A 16,299-nucleotide genomic window follows, 5' to 3' on the forward strand; every position below is an offset into this window, starting at 1 on the left:
GCCTTACATATTCTGAAAGACACATGGGACTGCTTAAACAGCATACTTTATTGATGAAACTAACCAACAAACATTACATTTGTTGTTCACTGGGATTTGAAGACAAAGTAATGTTCATTAGCATTACAACTAAAATGTGATTAATTTTGTGTAAACACATAGCACAAATACACATTCAGTATTTGAATGATATTATAGGGAAGTCAAAGGGATGAAGTCTAACTTCATCTGAAGTTAATCCAGTTCAATACTGTTTCCGTACATAGGCATAACATCTGATCACTTATGTGAGAAGCCTTTAAACAAGAGAACAAAGGCTGTTTTAAAGGAGTTCTAAAATAATGGATTAATCTTAAACTGCCAGGGTTGATTTCACAAAGGCACCTTTAAAGTTGAGACAAATGTACAAAACAAGGAGGAAATGTGGAAAATTAACTTATCGGCAGTTTGTGACTTTTGAAATTTGAATCGGATTAGTGCTATAAATATTACTTTTGATTAAGTGTTATTAACTGGCTATCTCCTCCATATATTAATGCAAACACAAATCTTACAACAGCAAATGTCGCAATTCTGAAATAGATATTTTGTTAAAAATATATTTGAGCAGTGTGTTTATGAAAACTTGAAATACTTTGTCTAAATGAAAATTCCTGAATTTTCATGATATTTATTAATTAATATCTGCCATTTTAATATCTGCCTTTTACTATATGTTATATACAGTGCAGTAGTGTCATTTTAACTATGCATCATATAGTGCCTATCTACTTTTAAATATCTGTTGTACAGTACCTTTCAGATAATCACATTAACTTAATATGTTTCCTAAAGGTAGATACTGTTGAAAACTGGGTTCTGATATTTTCAGATAAGGTAAGATAGTCCTACTCACTATGGTGCCAGGAATGGTGATATATTGTATATTAGCAAATGCAAATAAAAATTTCACTGTACCCTGTACACAGGACAACAATGGTACTATAAATTTAGCACTTATATAATAATGCTGATTTTTAATTATTTTTTAAAGATATTAAGCAGTATATATTTTCAGTTACCGGTCAAAAAATGGAACTGAATAAATTTAGTTTGTGCATGTTTGTTATTACATTGAGGGAAATCCCTCCTATACAACAAATGAAATTTGAGCAATGCCTATGACTTATTATTACTGTAAGTGTGAGTTTTAATATATTTGAAGCATACTTTTATTATTTTATTTTTACATTTTCTAAGTACCTGTATACCTATATTTGACTTTAGGGAGCAGATATTGAGTGTGCATGGGGTTGTTTTAGACCCTAACACCCGCTAAAAGTAAGGGATGGCTATATATGCAAAAGAATAATTGCACTGCATAAGTAATATTAAAAGTGAATAGTTTATTTCCCCACCTCATGCAAGCTTACATTTTTACAAAAGAATTGGGAATTACAAATATTTGCAACAATATTCTATTACAATTATGGATGAAATAAAACATTTAATATCTTCTTTGACAAAACACCATTTAACATTCTGCAACTCATTAGAATGTTATTTTTATAAAGAATTATTTAAAAATATACAATACTAAAGCTTAACAATTTATACTATTTTCACAACAGCATATCTATTGCTTAAGTATTAAGATGTGCATTTATTTTATTTTATTGTTTGGAAGCATACCGATTTCTTGGGATTTCCTTTTTGACTTTTCCTTTACTGTCACCTTACCAATGTTACTTAAGGAATAAGAATCATTGCCATGTCTCTCTGTCCTGCATTGTTCTTTATTGATTCACATGTCTGACTAGTTTCTACTCGATTTTTAAGATGACATTTTACAATTATCTCATGAGTTCATAAGTGTACCATTAATATATATACCTACTGTGTGTATGTAAGTATATTTGTGTATGTATTATTTTTTATTGAGCTAGAATCAAATCTCCTGTGTGATTAACTCAAGATCTTCTCTATATTTCTTATTTTAAGATAATATAAACAATTTATAAAATTAAACCATATTTTAAATTTTAATTTAAACTTCATTTATATCTTTAAAGGATTTACTTCAAAAGTATTCACTACATTGTAACTGTAATTATAATAATATTATCTAAAATATTACAATAAACTATATATTTCTGTATATGGTTTATTGTAATACTACTGCTACTTCTTGTGTAACTTGTAACAGATTATTTTACTTACCTTTAACTTCCTGGCTCTGCAAACACACAGATCCCAACAGTACAAATACACATATGTACATCAACATTCTTCAGACTTAAAAGTTTTACCTTTACAAAATAAAAGGTAACGCCTCTGTATTTATTGGAGGATAGTATACACTTGTTTTCTTTTTATGAATGTAGTAAAGTAAAGCTTTTTCATCAGTGGTTGTCTTATAAAGACCTCATATAGCTTCTAAGCCAATGAAAAAATACCTTTACATTTACTCAACTGTTACTAGGAAGACAAGCAACAATCATAAAAGGGCAAATATTACAAATTCAAATACAAGCTGTAAGGCAATTTATACAGGAAAATAATAATTATTTTATGGCATAACATAGAGTAGATTAATTTTTGAAAACATTGTTGAGAGAAAACAAAGAAGATAACCAAAATACTTCATATTTGACTTTTTTATAAACTGTTTTTGTAACTTTGTACTAGTTCTTGTACAATGCAGTACAAGAGCAAGCAATAAACATTGGGGAGCCAGCCTGGCAACCCCATTTAATGAAAACAACAAATATTTGGATTTAAATGCTGCAATCAAAAATTCTGCCAATTCAGCATCAAAATACTTTTGAATTTAGGTTTAGGTTTCAGGCAGCTCTGGAACTTCTTTCACTTTGCAATCCAGTTCCTGAGTGAGACCTTGCTCTCTGAACACACCTCTTTCTATCTGGTCTGGACCAGCAGGGATGGGGACCATTGCTTGGGTTCCTCTTATTAAGGCAGGTGGAAGAAATAGAACAGTTAGCACTGGTATTATTTACCTCTACTGTGCCTTGAAGGTGATTCCCAGGTGTACATGCATGATAAGGCCTCCAGCCTCAGCTTGACCCCTGAAGGGCATGCAGACCTAGTCAGTGGTCATGGACCAAGGAAAGTGCATCAGCACCCAGGATTTCTGGCCTGCAGATCACCCCAAAAAGTGTTATTTCCGGTTGTCTGAGGCCAAGTTCCTTGGCTACGTGGTCAGAGGAGGACAGATCAAGCTGCAATGTGCCAAAATTGCTGCCATTCTGGACCGGTCCTGGCCACAAACCAAAAGGCAAGTACAGGCTTTTATATGATTGATGGGGTACTATCAGAAGTTTGTTCCCAGTTCTTGGAAAGGGCTGAGCCATTAACTAACTTCTCAGGAAAGCAGACCCTAATGCAGTGGTATGGAACCCAAAGGCAGAGACAGCATTCTGTGACTTAAAATGGCCCTGATGTCAGCTCCTATACTGATTTCTGCTAACTTTTTCTTGTCTTTCCTTCTCCAGACTGACATCTTGGACACAGGCCTGGGAGCCATGCTGAGCCAGGTCATTGACAGAACCAAATACCCCATCATGTACCTCTGCCTGTAACTGCTAGAACGGGAGACAAAATATGCAGCTGTTGAGTGGGAGGATGGCTATTAAATGGTCCATCATCCAATTCAGGTATTACCTGTTAGAGCTGGGGTTCATGCTGGTGTTCCAGCGGTTGTTTTTGTGGTTGTGTTCCCACTATGGTTGTATCATCTGCAAACTTGACAATGACAGTGGACTCAGACTTGGTGGTGCAGTCGTGGGTGAGCAGTGTGAACAATAGTGGGCTCAGCACGCAGCCTTGATGTCTTTGCTCAGCCTGATGGTGTTTGATGTTCTGTTGCCAATTGCACTGACTGTTTCCTCTCTAACAAAAGTCTAGAATCCAATTACACAGTAATCAGACTGGAGTGGATCCAGAAAAGTGGGGAGGATGGAGCTGATGTTTCTTTTGACCAACTGCTCTAAGCACTTCATCACGATAGGAGTCAGTGCTACACGGTGGTAGTGATTAAGACATGTCACCATTGACTTCTTCATCACTGAAATAAAAGTGGTCTTTTGAAGCTCGCAGGGACCATAGCCTGGCTGAAAGAGCAGTTAAAGATGCCTGTGAGGACATCAGTCAGTTGGCCACCACAGTCTCTAAGCACACACCCAGGAATGTTGTCTGGTCCTGCAGCTTTCTGTGGATTGACTCTGGATAGCCTTTGTGTTGTTTTCGGCCTTGAAATGTGCATAGAATTTAGTGAGCATATCAGGGAGGAATGTATCAGTGCTGTTGACGTGTTGTGAGGTTTTATAATCTATTAAGGCCTGGATGCCTTGCTACATGTGCCTAGGATCTTTCGATGCCAAATTTCAAAAGCTTTTATAGTAGACAATATTATTCTGTAATAATTGGTTGGGAATTATTAATTTCTAGCATTGTAATTTACAATGTTCACCCTAAGGTTATTATCTTTAATGAAAACAAGTCAAGTTGGGGAGCATGCACTGGTACAGTGCATTGCCGAACCGACTACACAATGAAACAACTCAGGATCTCACTTTGCAACCCCCAGACAGACACACGGTCCAGTCCCACCCTCCGAAATGACCTTCTATCTGCTGCAGCCAGGTGTTATGTGGGCGATCCCTTGGTCTGGTCCAGCCACTTGGGTCCCCAACAATGAGGATCTTACGAGCGGATCACCCTCGGGAAGCGCCACATGGCCGTAGTGCCATAACTGATGCTCCCTCACAATGCAGGTAATGCTCCTCATTTGGGACTCCATGAGCAACCACTCATTCGACACAAAGTCAAACCAACGTGAAACGTGTTTTTAATGAAAACCATTAATAAAAATATTTACACTATGTAAAACTGAAATAAAATAATTAACAAAACCAAAATGAAAACTGAAATTAAACAAAACTATTAAAGTAGCTGAAGAGATTAACTAAAATAAAATAATAATTTATAAAAGATAAAAGATTTTCATTTTTCATCAGAACTGAACTTACATATGAGATAGCCTGGTCTATTATGGCTACATAATTGATAAAAATAATCCTGTTATCCCCAAAATAACAGCCATCGTGAGGTGCAAGCACACTTTTATCAAGTTAACAGTGACTAGTGATGGGGGCAGGTGTTGACATAGAGTTTGCAGTGACAGAGCAAACTGTATACAGGCAGGTAAAATGTGTGAAGAAAACTATTAACTGTGTAATAATTCTTCAGAAATTGAGTGTGACAGCATGATAGATTCTAGTTAGAGTATAATATACTATAGTGAAATATAATATAGTGAAATATACTAAGATGATTATTTTGTTCAACCAGTAAATTACAATGCAACCTCTGAAATGCATATCTGTGATCTTATCACTGCTTCATAATAAGAATGCTTTGGCTTTCTCACTAGTTTGTTCTTGCTTTTTAAGGGGTTGTTTATAACTCATTTACTTCATTTTAATCATATTAATTCACCTTGATGGTTCCTTTTAAGATGAGGCAATCCTCATATGTTCAAGCTTTAAACCACGGTTAGTTAACCCTTTAGTTACCTTCAGTCATTTTCCTTGTGCTTTTAATAATCCATTGTTCCAACTTCATTTAGGTATATGTTTATATTAAATTGTAAAAATTATCATGTGTTGATTAAAAATATTTGATTAAAATTCTATATATCCCACAAGTGCTGGGCAACTTTCAAAGCTGCCATTAACTGACTGACCAAGGCTCAAGAAAGAAGTATCATATGCTCATCTGCTTGTTCTCTCATATTGTAGGTCTAATAGCTACTATATGTATTGCAGCTGTCAGCATTATTCATGAAATGAATTTAAAAGCCTTGACATGTTAAAGTAACATAACACAAATTAGTTAGATTCCAGAACCTTCCAAATGTGTGCAAGAATGCAGTTCCCTGGATGATGGACAGGCACACAAAAGTGAAAGGTAGAAATTATCCATCTTCAACTGGCTGCATTAAAAATGATGGACATCTTTTACCCATTCCTCTTTTTCCTGCATTAGTCAATGACAAACATGGTACAACTCACTAATAATAATGGAGAGGCATACAAAATGAAATGCTGTGATTTGATTGGCTGCCACAGAGCCGTTTTTCAGCCCACCCCTGCTCTGGTCAGTATTAGCCTTCTCAATTCATGTTGGATTTAGTTGTTAATGTAACAATGGCAGAGACACCTGTGACACTTCTTGGCAGAAACTTCTGCTTCAAACAAATGTTTCAGACGGTTGTCTGTGTAAGAACAAAGTCGTATCCACACGCTGCAACTCTTCAACTTTAAAGTATCATTTGAAAGCAAAGCATGTTTGCCTGCGACACAACCAATGATACACAACAAACTTCCATGGATCAATTCAGCTGAACCATGAGTGAACCAACATCAGCTAGGCTAAGTATTGCAATCGCAAAGTGGATTGCAATGAACTGCCATCCTATCAATTTCATTGAAGTCCAGGGTCTCATTAATATAAAAGGATAGCCACTCATTCCCATCTTACCAGCTATCATCAAGAACTATGATCAAGCACAGGATTCATGAGCAGTACAGGGATGAAAAGATATACAGAATGAAACAATTAACACAAGCAAGATACATTGTTTTGACTGGGTATCACTGGACTTTGGTGAGCAATTATAATTCCTTGGGCACAACAGATCATTTCATCGATGAAGATTGGTGCATGCATTTGTTTGCTTTAACTGTACTGAAAATGGAGCAGAGGCATTTTGCTAACGCTTGTGTTGAACAATTCATGACAGTAGTGAATGAATTGGATATTAAAACAACATCATTACTGTTAAGAAGGCTGGCATTCCGATTTAATAAAAAGAGCGTGTAGCATTACTTTGCCTCTTCCGGAAGTCATTTCATCTTTTTCCTGCTTACTCTGTGACAAGCCACAATGCCATTTCATAATATAGTGAGCTGGACATTAATATGTTTAGGGTTTGTATCCTTTGCAGTGTGAGTAAATACAAAAGAAAACCACACAATTACTTACTGTGATATGCACATAAAGGTGAAAGGGATTCTTTTGCTAGTTTCATATAGTGTGCACAAGGTGGAAAACAAATAAACTGGTTATCCTGGAAGACTTGTGTCTCTTGTCTCCGACCGGACATCTGCAGTGTGTCCAACTTCCTAATTCAGCGGTGTATAACTGTGGAGGTCACTAAGCAGTGTCTTCATTATATGGTCCTTCGAGCCAGAACTTAACTGGAACTTACTGCAGACTTACTTACAGACTTACTGCAGAATGTCACAACAATGGCAAGATGTTCCTAGTGTACACCTGAGAAGACAAATAACCATTCCAGTGCATTTGAAAGACTATGACATGACAGGTTTCTACCAAGCTAAACCCTTTTCATCACCCACATTTTCAGTGTCAAGACAAGCTGGCTGAAAATGAAGAGAGAAATACTATATTAGAGGAATACCACTTACCAACTTTAAGTCAGCATAGTTACCACCCCATGCAGTGAACAGCTCAGGATCTGTGAACCTCAAGGATGGACAGACTGACTGAAAACAAAGAAAGTCTGCATAGAGAGCAACAATCCCTGCTTGATATCTTATGAACAACAACACTGAAGGCAGAATGCCAACATACAGAAGGAATAGAGCAACTTTGACAACTTCAGCCCTTGCAGTGTCAGCTAGAACAGCAGCACCAGGTGGACTCTGCCTATCAACCAACACTGTCCCCATGCTATACTACAGAGCCAGAACTGAGACTGGTTCCCATGGAAGAAAAAAGCTACAAAAGAACTAAAAGGCAGAAGCTGAGGAGCAGCACGTGGGTAGGCTTTTGTTTTCACAGCCTCAGCATCACTATGCTACCTGCCTGTATACTATTAGCCGAGAGCAGTACGAAAAGGTGAAGGATACAGCCAGTAGTCCATGTATGAATTGCCTGAAGCCAAGACTTTAAACCCTACATTGGAGTACCCCCATACCTGAATTCTCCAAGAAGTATTATGACTCACTACAGTTGGATTTCTCCTCTGAGTGCTAGTGGTTAAAAATAGATCAGGAGTCTTCCCAAGCTAGAAGTGGACATACAGATATCCTACTCCAACCATTCCTGACCTAGTTCATCATAATTCTAGCGAATTGCTTTAGATAACATTCTTCCAGTTGAAGCCCCAGAAAATTAAATTTTCAGATACTTATGCACAATCTGAAGTTAAAAGAAGCGATGCTGATTGCTGAATCATACATTAATCCACAGGATCCTTTCACAAACACGATGGCTGCTCTCAATAAACAATATGGACAGCTTCACCAGCTAGCCCTGCAAAGAATATTTGGGTTAATGAATTATCAGCTCATAGCTAGTGGAAATATTAAAGCTTGTTTGCACTTAAGTTTGCTCTCTATTAAGCATGTTAGAACAACTAAGAAGGAATGGTGATGTGGAGCTACAGTGTGGTTCTCATGTTTCCAGGTTACTGGCCAAACCTCCACATGACCTACGTTACAATTTCTGCCTCTTCATTCATCCAGAAAAGTGGAAATCCCAACACTAGTTGATTTCTCCAAAGGTTAGAATATGAAATCCAAGTTAATGATGACACAGATAGCCTTTATTTCAAAAAGGCCTCCTAAGAGAAATTACAAGCAAGGTCAGAGAAGCCTGTACAGATTCAAAGACAGGTAGCAAACCCACCACCATTCTTCTGAACACTGAGAAGGTATTACCAGGAAGTCCAACTCAGATTTAAACAGATAAGTAGTCATTTAAGGCATACTGTCCCTACCATGATCATGATAAACACTCCCTGAATAACTGCAGCAGCTTTAAACAACTCACTAAGGAGTAGAGGCAAAGTTGGATATACAGTAAGTTAGCAAACATTACTGGCGTTGCAGAAGAAATCATCAAGCCAATGAGTGAGATCTTAGGATGTGTTGTAAGATGTGTGCCGCTGCCACTTACTGGTCTTGCATGACATCATTGATATTGTGAAAGACAAAACCAAGGAGATGAAGCAGCATCAGATATTCTTCTTAATACTTCATAGGAGGTTGTCTTCATTGACAAGCTGACAAAAAATGGAGAGAGCTGCTAAAAGTTAGTATATGTAGTATATGTCAAACTGTCAATCAAAATGATTAATTACCTTAAGCCCCGCCCCTTTCCTCTGATTGCTGGGTGAGAATGCTGGCCCCGCCTCTCCAGCTGATTGGTGGCCGTGAATGCTGGCCCGCAACCTGGCGGTGGATTGGTGAATGACAACCTGTTCTTGCCTAGACTCCGCCCACACACCTGATTGGCTGAGGTAAGTGTCAAGAGCCGTTTGATGGATGTCTGCCCTCCTTAACCCCTCTCCCACCCCCACCCACCTGCTTGCTCGAGGTAAGTATCAAGCATTTTGATGGATGATGCCTCTGCCTTGGCCCCCAGTCAGGCAGCACCTAATGGCTGGCCTCCCACTTCCTAGCCCCCCTCTCCCGAGGACATGTTCAGACATGTTACATTGGCCCAAGCAACATGCACAGGGCATGAAGAGCGTGAAGGGCCTGCCTCTGCCCTCGGTCAGGCAGCACCTGTTTTGTGGGGTGGCCCCAATTTCCCAGACATGTTTTCCCTTCTGAAAGTGGTGTATAAAACACAGGAGCATTTTTTTCGTTCTAAAGACTCTGTGAAGAAAATGGAATCTTATTTCCAATGCCCCAGTGAAGCTTAGGATCCGCAGGGTCTATTTGAAGGATCGTTTAAATGGGGTTAAAAGACGTTTGTTGCCAGAGTTTCTTGAAGCTGAAGCGGCGGATGAGGGTCAGACTAAGTTGTGTGAAACACGGAGAGAATCAGGCGACAACGATAAGGAAAACTGCCCGCCGCCTTTAGTATTCAAGGCCTGAATTCTGCCAGCTGAAGCGGCTGAGTAACAGACTAAGTGATCTGAAACATAGCTAGATTTGAGCGATGACGAAATGATAAACCCACCTTTATTCTACGCTACGCCCTCCATTTTACCATAAATACTCAACCTGTTAGTCACGGATCCAGATGTAGGACCAGGCCATTTCAGAAATCGTTGAAGCTTTTAAAGCTCTCTGCATATTGGCAGCTACAGACTCTGAAATAACGAGGTCAGAGTAACAACCTCAGGGTTCCTGCCTGAGGCTCCAAAGCCTGAATCTTACCACCTCTATAACTCGGGCCAGTTGGTCGATTGCATTCAGGACCACCAGGAATCTGACCCGGTATTTTAGTATACTACCTGATTACAGTCTCTGGTCAAGAAACGTTGAGACAGACAGTGGATTCCAGTCTCCAGGGTCGGTGAGGTCTTCCCTCGTCTCCCTAATGGTGATCAGACGGAAACCTCTCACCTAGCTCCTGGACAGCCGTGGGTGAACAAACAAGTTCCACAGGAGCCGATGTCGATTGGACTTTCTCAGACAGATATGGACTGCCCCGATGGTGTGCTGTATGAAACCAGGAAAAAGGTTCTGCAAATTGTTAAAGGACTGATGACGTCTCTGCTGGACATTATTGTATACTACAACCAGAAAAAAGAATGTCAAGGCTGTGATATAAATCATCCCGGCATTCCTTCCCTTTTTGAATCTGTAACCATCTACCATCAAGGTCGCTTTCAGTAGATTTTCAAGATTTTCCACAAGTCATGGCTGAAACGACTGGCGGTGAAAGTTCTGGGGTATTATAATATTCTACTGCCGATCGCAAAAATAGACGCAGTGGTTGAAAAGACTGTGGATGAATTTGAAAATACCAGCACTATTTATCATACTGTAATGCAGTCATTTTATGAAATTCATGAATACTCCTACTCTGTAACCCACCGTGTGGCAAATGAGTTTTGTAAGCGTAATCTTAATCATGAGGGTCACATGAACCCGTGGACTGAATATGACCTGGAATTTGATGATCTGATAGAACTTGTGGGTAATTCTGAACCTGAAACAGCAACAGTCTGAACAATTCAGACTCCTAAATAAATGTTTTCTAAGTTGTTAAGTGGTGTCAGTGTCTGTTTTATCATTGGCGATGGAGCAGGTCTTGGAAAAAACATATTATAACTCTGAGAACGCGGGTCCTTGGGGGTAAAGAATCCTTGAAAAGAGCTCTCTTGCAAGCGGTCACCATATTAGGGACCAAGAGGTGTCCGAGTGGTTATCCGGCAGTACACTTACACGATACATAAGCCAGCCAAATCCATTTTAAAAGGAATGATTTGTATGTTTCCAATATAGACGGGCAATGGCAGATCGATCTGGCAGATATGACAAACCTGGCTGAGTATAACCAAGGCTACAAGTATCTACTGACTTGTATAGATATTCTTTCTAAATATGCTTGGGTCAGGGTTCTGAAAACAAAACAGGTATAGAAGTAACCAGGGCTTTTCGAGATATTTTGGAGGAAGGTAAAGTTCCTGTCAAACTTCAGACCGATAGCGGCAAAAATTTTCTCAATCGAGAATTTCAAAGCCTGCTCAATAAACACGGAATCTAACATTTTATCACCACTAGTGAATTAAAGGCTTCAGTGGTGGAGAGATTCAACCGAACTCTGAAGACCAAAATGTAACGTTATTTCAGCTCCTGGAATACCTGGTCCTATCTGCTGGGGTTACAGGAGTTGGTGAAATCTTATAATCTGAGTTATCACCGGGGCATAAAATGGCCCCTGCAAGTGAATAGTTCCAATTCTTGGAAAGTCTTTAAAACTTATAGGCCTAACTAAACCCAAAAGAAGTCTAAAATATAAATTCAAAGTTGGAGATACGGTGAGAGTGTCAAAATCCCGGAATCCTGCCTTCATGTCATAATCCCGACTGTTACAACAATAATAAACATCCCTTGACACTGGCTCTGTGCCGCTCACTTTTAAAATTGCTTCTGTAACCCCAATGTTAAAAAAGTCTGGTCTTGATGCTGACAATCTTAACAATTTTCGGCCTATTTCCCACTTACCTTTCCTGTCAAAAGCTCTTCAGCATGTTGTAGCTTCCCAGCTCACCAATTACTTAATTTGATGGAACCCTTTCAGTCTGGTTTCAGGGTGCAGCACAGCTGTGAAACTGCTCTTCTATGGGTAACCAATGATTTGCTTATGGCAGCAGACTCTGGACAAACTAGCATATTAATTCTTTTAGACCTTAGTGCAGCATTTGACACTGTCAGACATGACATTCTACTGTCTAGAATGGAGAACATGCTAGGTATCTCTGGCACTGCCCTCCGTGGTTCAAGTCCTATCTGACTGATAGGCAAGAGTTTGTTAGTCTTGGAAACAGCAGATCCAGCTCAGCCAGTCACACAAGAAGTTCCTCAGGGCTCTGTCCTCGGCCCTCTTCTCTTCTGTATTTATATGCTTCCCCTTGGCCATATTATTCGTAGCTATGGACTGGGCTATCATTTTATGCAGATGATACTCAACTCTACTTCAATGTTAAAAGTGGAACTTCATCAGAGCTTTCTCAGCTCACAACCTGCCTTAGTGAAATTAAAACCTGGATGGAGCAGAACTCTTTAAAATTAAACTGCAACAAAACTGAACTCCTGCAAATTGGGACTAAAATGCAACTTAATAAAATCAGCTCCTTCCCAGTCTTTCTTGGTGGTGATCTTATCAGACCTGCCTCTACTGCAAAAATCTTGGTGTCATTTTTGATTCCTCCCTTTCTTACTCCGCCCACATAAATCACATTAAGAAACTTTCTTACTTTCACCTCCATAACATATCCCGTGTTCGCTCTTTCCTCTCCTTTTCTAATGCTGAGAAACTTGTCCATGCTTTTATCACATCCCGCATCGATTATTGTAACTCGCTGTTGGCAGGTGCCCCTTCTAATGGTATATTACAGCTCCAGCTTATTCAAAACTCAGCTGCAAGTGTCCTTACTGAACCAGCAGCAGCGAGCACATCACACCCACCTACTCCGTCTTCACTGGCTCCTGTGTCTTACAGAATCGAATATAAAATCTTACTAATAACCTACAAGGCCTTTAAATAACCTTGCACCAAACTACATCAGTGACTTTCTCCATCACTATGTGCCTGCCCGCCACTAAGGTCCTCTGATTCTGGCAATCTTGTTGTGCCCCACACTAATCTACACTCCATGGGTGACAGGGCCTTCAGCTATATAGCCAGACTCTGGAATGACCTCCGAAATTAATCAGGTCAGCTGACTCCATGAATTCTTTTAAAAACAACTTAAAACTCATCTGTTCAGGAAGGCTTTTAGCTCTACTTGACTTCATTTCCCTTCTCTCAGTTTACCTTTCTGTCAAGATGCTCATGTCACCTGTATGTGGGTGTGCTAGACGATCAGTTCTGTTGTCTGTTAGGCTTTCTCTGAATTTACTGTCTTAATCTTCTTTATTTATTTATCTGCTTTGTACTATGCTATATACTGTATACCCTGCCGTTCTTTCTTATATTCTGTAAGTGCCTTGAGCATGGGAAAGGCTATATAAATAAAATGTATTATTATTATTATTATTATTATTATTATTATTAAGGGCTACGAGCAAGCATTTTCAGACGAGGTATTTACTGTTTCTGAACTAGTCCCAGGGATCCCCTGTCTACAAGCTCAAAGATTATGATCGCAAGACATTATAGGTTCCTTTTATGACACAGAGTTGCAAAAGATTCGAGGTACGGACGTCTTCAGGATTGAAAAGATTTTGGCGAAAAAAAATATCCATAGAAAAAAACATATTTTGGTGAAATGGCTCTTATGTTTAACAGTTGGATCCCTGAAAGCTATGCAAAGACGTTAAATACTGAGAATCAGAAATAGTATTTCATTCACTGTGTGTTCACAATGGAGATTAAAAGCTTTTATCTTGTTCTTCCTTGCAACTCTTCCTAGGATGTTTTCCCTAATAATACCATCGCCGAATTTACTTTCAAATTAGCCTCTCCAATCGAACTACAGGATCCCTGGGAAGTTGCATTGGCCGAAATTCAGTATCCGCACACCGAATACCCCAGACAAAGCGGATAATTACTTTATTGTGGTGTCCCCGAATAGTTAAATTTTATACTATTCCAGTGGGTTATTACTCTAGCCTCGAGAAAATGATATCCAAGATGAATGAACTGGTGGCGAAAGAACCAAAAGCCGTTGAGGCCGGTTCAGCAGTCACTGCGATACCGGAAAACACCATGAGATTCGCTACAGGCTCTGGAGCGAAGATTATACGCCATAAGCACTGTGAAGGATGAAACTCTGCATGTCAAGGGACAGTTGGGGAGGATTCTAGGAGCTCATTCGGACATGACCCTAGGCCTGGTGAATGAAGCTCCTTACCCCATGGATATCAGAGCGGGTTTTATACCGTTTACGTCTACAGCGACATTGTGTCTCACCAAAGAGTCGGAGACAGCTACGTCCCTCTCTTGAGATGCGTACATATTGAGGATGAGATGAATAAGATTACCACAATCACCTACGACAAGCCGCTACGCTCTGGTCAGCAAGACTCAGTTTGATACTTTGACCGTTGAAATAAAGACGGATCAGAACAGACCAGTTCCATTTCATTTTGGCAAGGTCATAGTCAAGTTACATTTCAGACCCTGTAGATGTATACACGACTAATAAAGAGATGAGATCTTACCAGGACCGTAGCGCATATGTGCATTATTAAGAAGCTCAAGCTGGCAACGGCCTCCCCGGGTTCTCTGGGGCCCCAGTGATAAATGTTTCTGGGATCGGCGGAATATTTCGGGTTCTGTTTAGAAGAGCTTTGCCTCTCTTGAAAAGAGGATTTGAAATTGTCAAACCACACATTAAATCAGCCGCTAAGAATATTGTCAAAGACGTGGTGGCAGGGGCCATGTCAGGAGCGATGACTCGAGGAAGCGAAGAAAATCAAGCGGGGTCGGGTCTGATGGTGATGAGGAAAACTAAACATAAGAGACCGCCTGGATCACGAGCGACCCCGATCATCAAAGAGATGCGCCGTTCAGCTTTTACATCATTTTCTTCTCTCCGACACAAGGATAAGTCCAGCGTCCTCAGAAAAAGAAATCGAAAAACATTTTTACCTCAAGATTTCTTTCATTCATGGAATGTCTCAAGAGTGTGTGAAATCCGAACTGATCTTGTTTACGGTACCCTATACTCAGATTAGCGTATAAAAAGCATCTACGCCGAGGTACCTCCTCTTTCAGCTCTATCTGAAGTCGCTCCTGCTGGAGTTTCTGATTACTGGTAACGGGAAGACTACTTGGACTTGAATAACATGCTTCTACACGCCAGATGCAAAATCCTCAATGCCGACGGAACTAATCCGCCCCGTGGCCAAGGTAGCCTTTGTTAATTATCCGATAGCTGGTTTATTTTCACAAGTGGATGTAACCCTGGGAGATCGCTAATATCACAGAGTTCCAGCCTTTACCCATACAGGGCCCTTTTGAGGAACTGTTAAATTACAGCAATAGAACTCTCAAGTTCCAATTTGCGTCAGGTATTTTTACAAAGACACGCCAACGAACATGAAAACACAGTCTTGGATGGACCGAATGAGGGATTCAAAATAAGAAACCGATATACGGCCCAGGGTAAACGGTAGAACTTCTCGGGCCTATTCATTCCGACCTGTTTTTTCAAGAAAAAAATTAATTCTAAACGAGGTGGACGTCAGAATAAAATGGTACGGAGCAAAATGAATTCTGTCTGATGTCCAGAGATACTGAGCGTTACAAAGTAAACATTTTATCCGCCGCTCTTTTGTCAAGAAAGTTAAAGTATCGGCGGCAGTGAAAATAGGGCACGCCCACGCTCTCACCAATGCCAATGCCAAGTACCCCGTGGAAAGAGTGAATATGAAAGTTCTCAGTATGCCAGCCGGAATACAAGTGAGCAATAAGGACAACCTGTTCTTTGGACAACTACCCAAGTATGTGGTCCTAGGCATGGTGGATAATGATGCCTTTTCAGGGGATTACGCCAGAAACCCCTTTAATTTCAAGCATAACAATGTGGAGTTCCTGGCCTTGTATTTGGACGGAGAGCAGATTCCAGCCAAACCATTTCAGCCCGATTTTTTTGCTGATGACAACACAGCTCGAGAATATTACAACCTCGTGTTGGCCTCCAGAAAGCTTTTGAAAGACCTGCCTCTTGCCATCAACCGTTCTGAATTCTCCCGGGATACACCCTTTTTGCCTTTGATTTGACACCCGATCAAGAATGTGGAGACCATTTCTCATTGATGAAAACCGGGAACATGAGATTTGAAATCCGCTTTCAACAGCCCC

The 16,299-nt window shown here is 39.9% G+C and overlaps 1 protein-coding gene across 3 annotated transcripts in view; it reads right to left on the reverse strand.

Moving 5' to 3' along the window:
- Window positions 1-2,371, reverse strand: part of LOC120539118 (H-2 class II histocompatibility antigen, A-K alpha chain-like) — an 89,886-nt gene extending 87,515 nt beyond the window's left edge. For all 3 annotated transcript variants that reach the window (XM_039768893.1, XM_039768894.1, XM_039768892.1), the window contains exon 1: window positions 2,200-2,371. In XM_039768893.1, coding sequence (XP_039624827.1) covers window positions 2,200-2,266 — 67 coding nt within the window. In that variant the 5' untranslated portion in view covers window positions 2,267-2,371. The remainder of the gene's footprint in view (window positions 1-2,199) is intronic.
- Window positions 2,372-16,299: the final 13,928 nt, after the last annotated feature.

This window comes from Polypterus senegalus, chromosome 11 (assembly GCF_016835505.1).
Source record: "Polypterus senegalus isolate Bchr_013 chromosome 11, ASM1683550v1, whole genome shotgun sequence".
Classification (NCBI taxonomy): Eukaryota; Metazoa; Chordata; class Cladistia; order Polypteriformes; family Polypteridae; genus Polypterus; species Polypterus senegalus.